General features: G+C 41.4%; 1 protein-coding gene across 6 annotated transcripts in view; it reads left to right on the forward strand.

The window, feature by feature from the left end:
• Positions 1–917: 917 nt before the first annotated feature.
• myh14 (myosin, heavy chain 14, non-muscle) overlaps positions 918–8,852 on the forward strand; it is a 29,633-nt gene continuing 21,698 nt past the window's right edge. For 4 of the 6 annotated variants that reach the window (XM_034874985.1, XM_034874987.1, XM_034874986.1 and 1 more), the window contains exons 1-4: positions 919–1,240; positions 4,813–4,993; positions 6,533–6,739; positions 7,769–7,925. In XM_034874985.1, coding sequence (XP_034730876.1) covers positions 4,826–4,993; positions 6,533–6,739; positions 7,769–7,925 — 532 coding nt within the window. In that variant the 5' untranslated portion in view covers positions 919–1,240; positions 4,813–4,825. Of the gene's footprint in view, positions 1,241–4,812; positions 4,994–6,532; positions 6,740–7,768; positions 7,926–8,852 lie in introns of all 6 variants that reach the window. The other 2 variants (XM_034874991.1, XM_034874990.1) reach the window with 2 other exon arrangements.

The raw sequence follows: 8,852 nt of genomic DNA on the forward strand, positions 1-8,852 counted from the left end.
CGAATATGAATGTAAAAATATGAATATGAATACATAAAGTTACGCATACATCTTTTTGATAGTGTTCTTACTCCATAAAAGGAATGCAGATTATGCATATAATGTCCTCATTCTTACAACACATATGATAATTTACTAATATAACTCCACTAGTATTCCTAAAAACCTATGGCGTGCAGAAAAAAGGTAATTATTATGATGATGGCCATTACACAGATAAGATATTTAAAACACTGATAAATGTATAGTTCAATCTGACTAAATAAATACAATTTAAAAGTTAAGATCCATTTCCTATAGCTTTATGTAGAACTTTGCTCTTCGTGTGTGTGTGTGTGTGTGTGTGTGTGTGTGTGTGTGTGTGTGTGTGTGTGTGTGTGTGTGTGTGTGTGTGTGTGTATGTCTCGAATATATGTTTTTACTTATCTACTTCACCTATATGGCATATCATAGGCTATAAAACATTTCATACAATTTAGATATGAAGTCTACATTGCTGTAAATATTTACCATAGCCCCATAAGCCTGCATGGTAGCTCGGGAACTGGAGTTCAGTCGGATTTTCTGGGATGATCTGAATCACGCGCCTGGAGTCAGCTCATTCCAAACAACCTGTCGTTTGTTTTTAGTTGCGAATTCAAACAAATCCGATCCCAGATCTGCGTCTGCGGACACTCGCTGCCACTCACTGGTAAACAAAGGGCGCGCAAATCTCCTTTCTCTAGCGCGAGAGTGCCGCACAGGCACCTGCTGCAGCGCTCCAGTTGGCTGTTTGACCCGTCAGTCACAGTTAGCCCCGCCTCTTGTGCGTTAGCATTGGTTAATGTCGGAGACTCTCGTGCTACCGTTAATACCATTCGTCGCCGCACTTGTTTCATGCCAGTTTTGGGGCGGAAGGTTCTCGTTGTATTCATGAGGCGGGTCTACTGTTCGGTTGTATATTTTGATTAGAGTTATTGCTCTCTGAGGCTTGACGAAACTCATTTCCTTGTGCCTGGTTGGTCTCTTAGCAGGAAGTTGCTGTCACGGACCGAAGCCGTCGCCTTGCCCTCACTGCTCTCTGTTTTATCCTCATCGTGTAGTGTGAGTGCGGCTCCACCGAGAGAGCGGTGCAATGATAAAAGCCGCATATGCGGTAGGCTGCTACCCACTTATCGGGCAGGAAAATACCCACAAAACCACCTCACCCCGGTTCTCCTCGCAACACAGCCTTATCAACGACTCAGAGCTGAACCTGAAGGTGAGAGATTTAATTGCCTTTACTCTAATCCAACTCGTAAATAGCCAGTTTAATATCCTGAACGTATCATATTTCAGTGGAGCTGGCTAACCTCGCTAGGTCGGTCTAAATGCGGTGTAATAACGCCTAAAAATGAGACGTTGGTTGGACTAGAGGCGTTCCTATTGGTTTGATCTTTATGTTCGCTTTCAAAGAGAGACTTTCATCGAGATGACCTGAAGTCTGGTCAAGTAAAACTGTCTGCCTAATGGCCATATTAAAGGGATCTCGACCCATATAATAATTAGGTATTGGCCTAGTGTCACCTTAGCATTTACACCTATCTTTTTTTCCTCTTTCTGAAAATTGCTTGGTTATGTTGCTGCCACATGTTAACAGTCAATTACAGGCTAGGGCCCATGTGATTGTAAATGTCTTATGCTGAAGGCGTGGTTGCCTTCGTCAGTTTCTGTGCTGGAGATACAGACCTACCATGCAGGTAATTTATAGGGGTCACGCCGCAGCTGTACTGATCGGCAGCCTTACTGTAATTATCATCATAGCCAGTGGTTTAATAATGTCACATCTCCTCTCTGTCTCTGAAGTGCGCATATGTCACAGTATCATCATCATCGATGCAAAGCTGAAGGAAAAAGGCGTCTCCTGATCCCCCACCCGTTTAAAGCACGCACTATCACGCGCAGGCACACACACACACACACACACACACACACACACCCCAAAAGACCCCCGCAGTGAATGACCTCAGTTCAGACTCTGAAGGTATTGTCTGTGGGCTGCTGCTCAGTGTTGCTATGGAGGAAAGCAGCCAGGTTTTGGCAACTCCAGCTGCTGCAGGACGAGTTTGCTGGTCTGTCCAGCCTGTACTGCGACAACGTGTGTGTGTGTGTGTGTGTGTGTGTGTGTGTGTGTGTAAGCAAGAGAGGGAGAGAATGAGAGGCAGAAGACTTTGCTTTAGGGGAATCATTGACATTGATGGCAATCGGCAACATCTTACACTGCAGCTAAAGTGTTGCCATGCAAAGTCTTCTTCTATAGTCATTGTTAAAGCTGATTTAGGAATAGGGCTGATTATTTTATATTTATGATGATGATGATGAAGTATTGCCTGTCTAGCCAAAGTCTGACATAAAGTTCATTCAACTGTACATAGATCTCCACTGTTATCCAACAAGTATTAAAAACACATTATTTAGCCACACCAATACACTGGATGACATGTTTCTTCATTACCATAAACAAGAAACTAGATTATCTACAAAACCCACATATCTCACCCTAAGGTAAATACTTATGTCAGGGATCACATATTTTCTATACTGAGTGGCTGGGTGGTGGCACCGTCTTTGTCAATGTGTTTACACCACACCCAAAGTTGTATTGGAGTAACTGGTATGGTTAAGGCAGGCTTCAGCACCGGGCCTGTTACTAACAGACAGTGGGGAAAAAAGGGAAACTGTGACGCACAGCAGGAATCAAGCCAGATGACATACCTGTGAAGGTGTGGATACGCCTAATAGTTAACAGGCCGACACAATAGCCTACCTGTCTGATTTAATTTGACATTTGCTCAAAAATCAAGCATGCTTCATCCCCTGTGTTTACTTAAGAGGACCTAGTGTCAGATCATTTCTCCATAAAGCTCATTTTAAGCATAATAATACACATTATTATTTCAACACTTTAACATCTATTTACATAGATCCAACAAGTCAAGCATCATTCAACATTAATTCGTGCTTGAAGGCTTTCTCTGTTAAAGGAGAATTCCGGTCAATTTCAACTTGTAGCTCTGTTGTTTGTAAATTCGGAGTGCTGTAAGTAGAGAGAAAAATGAAACCAATTGGGGCTGCCTACACCGTGTAATCCTCCTGCTAGCGTTAGCACCCCAACAGGCTCAAACAGGGCAAGTGTTAAACTTGTTTTTAGCCCCGAAACATGCTCAAAATGTCATTACATGTGCCTAGCCATGTGCAGTGATTCCTTACAAGTGAACACAGTGAATTTGAATTTCTGTCACATCTACTGCAGTCAGATTCGCTGTGTTCACTTGGAAGGAATAACTGTGAATGGCTAGGCACATGTAATGGCATTTTGAGCATGTTTGGAGGCTAAATACACGTTTAAAACCTGCCTGTTGGGTCCTAACGTTAGCAGGAGGATAACACAGTGTAGGCAGCTCTGATTGTTCTCATTTTTCTCTCAACTGACAGCACTCCAAATGTATAAACCACAGAGCTACGTGTTGGAATCTACTGGAATTGTCCTTTTAAGCCTTATGTCTATCTTGGTTGCCAAGTTTAGGTAATCAGATTCCATTGATTCAAATGAACCAATCCAAAAGAACAGTTGTTCCAGTCTCCTAGAAAAGTAGTATGTGTATAGAAATGTGTAGTTTAAAATGACTCAGTTCAAAACCCCAAGATACTCTGTTTACTATCGTAAAAAAACAAATATTCACATTTGAGAAGCTGAACCAGTGTTTGTTTACCATTTTTATGTTAAAAACAATAAATATATATATATATATATATATAAATAAATAAATACTTAAATGATTTGATTGACTAATTAGTTGCTGATTAATTTTCTGTTATTTGACTAATTGTCTCAGCTCTAATTATGTGATATATTGCTCTGCACATGGGTGATAATCAACACTGAATGGTCCTTTTGGGCCATCCTGGACAGAGCAGCAACTAGCCCATGTAAAACAACGTCACTCCTCACTAGCCTCATTGGATAGTTGTTCTCCACCGAGACAACTTCTCTCACAAAATCACTGCTGAACATTGTCTTAATTGTCAGAGAAAATCTTGAAGCATCCTGTTGTAGCGTTACAGTCACTCTGACTGCAGTAGGGATCAACCAATACTGTTTTTTCAAGGCAGATACCGATTATTAGTAATTAATTAAACCTATAGCCGATGATTGAAACCAACATGCATTTACAGAGCTGTAGCGGAGCCCAAAGTAGTGCACCTTTCAATTAATTAACTTTATCGGTTATCAGGCAAATAAAATGGCGTGTTTCGGAGTAGTAACCACTTTTAGCTACTGTCACCTCCTCTTTCACAGGATACTGGATCCACTGTGTGCACTGGTTCTCAGTGGGGGCTTCACTAGAGTTTTATCTCTACTGATTGGGCTGTAGTAGGAGCCTGCTTTATATCCCTCCGCCTCTCACTGTCATGTCAGTTTACGTATTCGATTGATGTATCTCGCTCTTCCTCCATCCTCCACCCCTCCACCCACTGATCTTGCTCTGTCTTCCTCCCTTCTTCTCCTTGATTCGCTGTCTTTCAATTAGGCCAACCCTGACCCATTCTCAGCTAGATATGGCCTGCATAAAACTTGCGTGCTGCTACTACTACTCTTGCTTTGTGCATGGCTGCACATGAAGTATGTGTGTCTTGACACAGAATCACATCAGTGTCACTGTCCAACAGTTCTCAGCGCTCTAGTTTTATATCTCCCACAAGGCAGTAGGCCTGTGATGAAAGAATGGCTTAACACAGGCTCACTTTTTATTGTTCATCTTTTTTTTTGCCTCCCCTTTTTTCCTCACAAAGTGCCAGTAGAACCATGTCGAAGCCAACGGGGGGCGGTGTCAACGATGTCACCCGCTTACTGATATCAGGGGCGGCACAGCCAGGGTCTCCCACCTCCAACTCTATGTTCTCAGCCGCCAGCCAGGCTGACTGGGCAGCTAAGAGGCTGGTGTGGGTGCCGTCGGAGAAGCATGGCTTTGAGGTAAGGCGGCAGAGGAATTTGAATTTTTGTTTTTTGTTTCCAACAAGCACCAACATCTAAATAAAATCGTACTGGATGTAAAGAGATTAAACTTAAATTAAAGTTGAATTTCAGGTCTAAATGCCATCTATTTTTCTGTGTATTCCTGTTTCCTACTATATAAGTATCAATAAATAATTAGCTCCAAGTGTGTGCCTTTGGTTAAAGGTGTGTCCAACAGGTAAGGCTAAGCAACACAGAGCATATGAATCTTTGTAATGGTATGTGTTATCATATTTTATGAGGTTTCTATCCTGACGACAATAAATTCTATCCCATGCTTTCCTTTGTTCTGTTAAATTCCTTAGCATGCCTTGTGATGCTCTCCAACACATTTAGGTCTAATAACTATCACAAGGCTCATGTCATAATATTAATTTGTTCCACTTTTCCATGGTACTACTTGTATAATGCACATTATGAGTTTTCATTGGTGCATATTGTAGGATGTGACATAGGAATTTGATGTCCTCTCTCTGAGTTTCTCTCTCTCTGCTGGACTGGTTTCATAGAGAGCTCTATGAATAGAACAATACTCTCCTTCAGCCTCCTAATGTTAAAGAGGCCGTTGTAGAGACAGTGACTTCATTTTACACTCATGATCTGAGAATGGCTCTGTAGGACAAACACGCACACGTAGCGAACATACACATTCACAAAGTATAGCACACAGAGACACACCCACACACACATAAACACACATACCTGTATTTTGTGTGTTGTGCGTGTCAAGAAGCAGAGAGAAGAACTTATAGAAGAGCAGAGTCCTGTGACCTGGTCAAAACCAGAGTTTATACTTCCTGTCCAGCAAGAACAAGACCAACAGCATGACAAGAGAGTTCCTCACTTTTCGCTCACCATCTATTCTTGTCTGCTGTCGAATACAATGACTTCTCTTAGTCTAAAGCTCCATGGCAGAAATACTGTCAAACATGTTCACAAATATATTTTCAGTGTTTGCTTTGTTTTAAATGCAGGCCACCTGGGTAGAATTAAAGGACTACACCAGAGTTTTGATGTGATTATAGCCCATAAACTAAACATAAACAAACAATGCAGCTAAATTGATTTAGATTTTTGAATGCTACATTAAGAAATGTCATTGGTGTTCTACTGTCTAGGTAGCTGTTCAATTACTTTCAGTGCTAAATGAATTACCATTTTCAGGATCTTGAAACTTGCTTTAGACTGTAACCTATCCCAGCTTCATCAGTCAAGTCTTTTTCATTTAATCTTATCCCACTAATGACTTAATGTCGCAATATCCAAGATTTAAAACTTCTAAGAAGATCTAAAGCTCCAGAACAACATTTTTTCAAATGCAAGAAATAATAATAATTATTTACAGTAACAATAAATGCAGACATGCTGTTCACCGTGGTGTTTTACTTACAAAAAGCAAATTTAAAGACTGCTATTTTATTCTCACATGGAACAGAAACTCTCTGTTCCTTCATCCCACACTGCCGTTGTTAAATCTCTATGTACTTCTACCTCCAGTCGGCCAGTATCCGGGAAGAGCGCGGTGATGAGGTCGAGGTCGAGCTAACAGACAGCCAGAGGAAGGTGACTCTGTCCAGGGAGGAGGTGCAGCGGATGAACCCCCCGCGCTTCAGCAAAGTGGAGGACATGGCCGACCTCACCTGTCTCAATGAAGCCTCGGTGCTGCACAACCTGAGAGAGAGATACTACTCTGGCTTGATATATGTGAGTGGACGAAACAGTGAATGCAGGTGAACGCGTTCACATCATATAACTAATGAAGAGTCTGTGGACATATTTCTGATAGATGGATAGATAGATAGATCGATAGATAGATAGATCTATCTTTATTCATTGCCAAGGAAATTATGCCAATGCAATGTTCACATACATACATGCATGTTTGTGTGCACAGTCAGTCTGTATGATGTACATGCATGTGTTGACTCCTCTGGCATCTCCTTTGTAACTGATATGTGAGGAGTCAGTTTACAAAGTTGTTTATGTGTGTTTTGTGGAAGTGGGAGGCATCTCCAGTTTCTCCTACAGAAAAGAGGGACGAGAGTACAAATTAGACATATGAGTAGGATCGGATGGATAGGAATGGATGTCATAGTAATGTAAGCCAATAATAATTGACATACCGTGCAATATGACAAGATAGCGTAGTTCTGCATCATCATGACTTTCACTACTAATGTCTGGGTGTGGATAGACATTGTGTAATAAATGATTGGCTGCATTCACATGAGGAAACATGTTCCTTTCTGAATCAACTGATACATTTATAAACCAACAACAATCTTTATCTCCATATTCTTTTATGAAAATCTTGATGTGATTGGTGTTATGTATCTGAAAATAGATGACTCGTTTGTTTGCTTGACATAACTCAGTTCAATTGGCAATTCCCTTAATGTTCAGATAAGGTTTTAACCTGTGTCATAATAAGTAATTGGGCAGTATGGTTTAGTGGTGTAGTTTTATAAGAATATGTTATCAAACGGGAGAAGTCAAGCCATCCACAATTATTAATAGTCTCCTTGAAACAAGCACAAACAAGTTAACTGAAGTGACTGAGCATGTGCAGAGAGACTGTTCTTTCAAAAACAGAAGATTAATAAACAGACCTAAAACAAAATGACGCAGATTTATTCTGACTGGACTGAGATCCTATTTGTTGGTGAAATAAAAGGCCCCATAGACTGCACTATGAAGATAAGGTTAATGTAAATGTTCTCTGTGTTTTTCCAGACCTATTCGGGGCTGTTCTGTGTGGTGGTGAACCCTTATAAGAACCTGCCCATCTACACAGAGTCCATCGTGGAGATGTATCGGGGCAAAAAACGCCACGAGATGCCCCCACACATCTACGCCATATCAGAGGCCGCCTATCGCAGCATGCTACAAGGTACTCCACACTATCTGTGACCTGCGACCCTTGACTCTTACTGTTGCTATAGCAAACCATACATCTGGTATCCGCTTAGCTGGCCTGGAGCATGTTACTAAATCCCGCCTGTGATCTTTGGTCGCTAAGCCATACCATAAACGCTATGTGAAGGTGTGGTATAGTCTTGACTAGTGGCTGTTATCAAAAACCTCAAAAGTGAAAACAAATAGATGGGATTTTTCCCAACAGGGATTTCCAGGTGTGGCAGTCCTTGTCCCAGTGATATTGTATATCTGTTGTGGTGATGATAGGTATTAACATTGCATAACAGAATTTTTTTATGCCCTAACTGTCATGTTGAAGTCATGAGAAAGAATTTCAAGCAACCATTTAAAAGCGGTTACGAGGCTATTGAGCAATGTGTCTGCCTTTTTGTGTCCATGTCTTCACCACCTCCCGTCCCCCAGGGTAGGTTGTAGGTGTGTTACCACAGTGATTGAACCTGTAGGACCAGTATGAATTCATATAGACTGAACGTGTGGGAATCCTAAATAATGTTGCAAACTATGTCCACCCATTAAATAACAGTGTTGTGTGGTTTAGTTGCCTGGAGAGAACAGTTCAGCTGGTGACCTGCATCTCTCTGCAATGCTAATTAGTGTCAGAGTGACTGACATGTAAGAGTCAAAGCACAGTTAGATTTATATACAGAAACAGTGGGCTAGAGGGCTAGTGCCACATATAATCTAAATATTAGCCATCAAAACTTGTGGTGTAAGTCTATATGGAGGCTTCCAGAACATGTCATGCCTGGTTAGTGTCTGTTGGAGGTTTGGTGTAACATCTGCCAAACCCAGGTATTCTAACCTTCTACACTTACAGCACCTTGCTGTGTGTGTGTGTGTGTGTGTGTGTGTGTGTGTGTGTGTGTGTGTGTGTGTGTGT

Source organism: Etheostoma cragini, chromosome 6, assembly GCF_013103735.1.
Source record: "Etheostoma cragini isolate CJK2018 chromosome 6, CSU_Ecrag_1.0, whole genome shotgun sequence".
NCBI lineage: Eukaryota > Metazoa > Chordata > Actinopteri > Perciformes > Percidae > Etheostoma > Etheostoma cragini.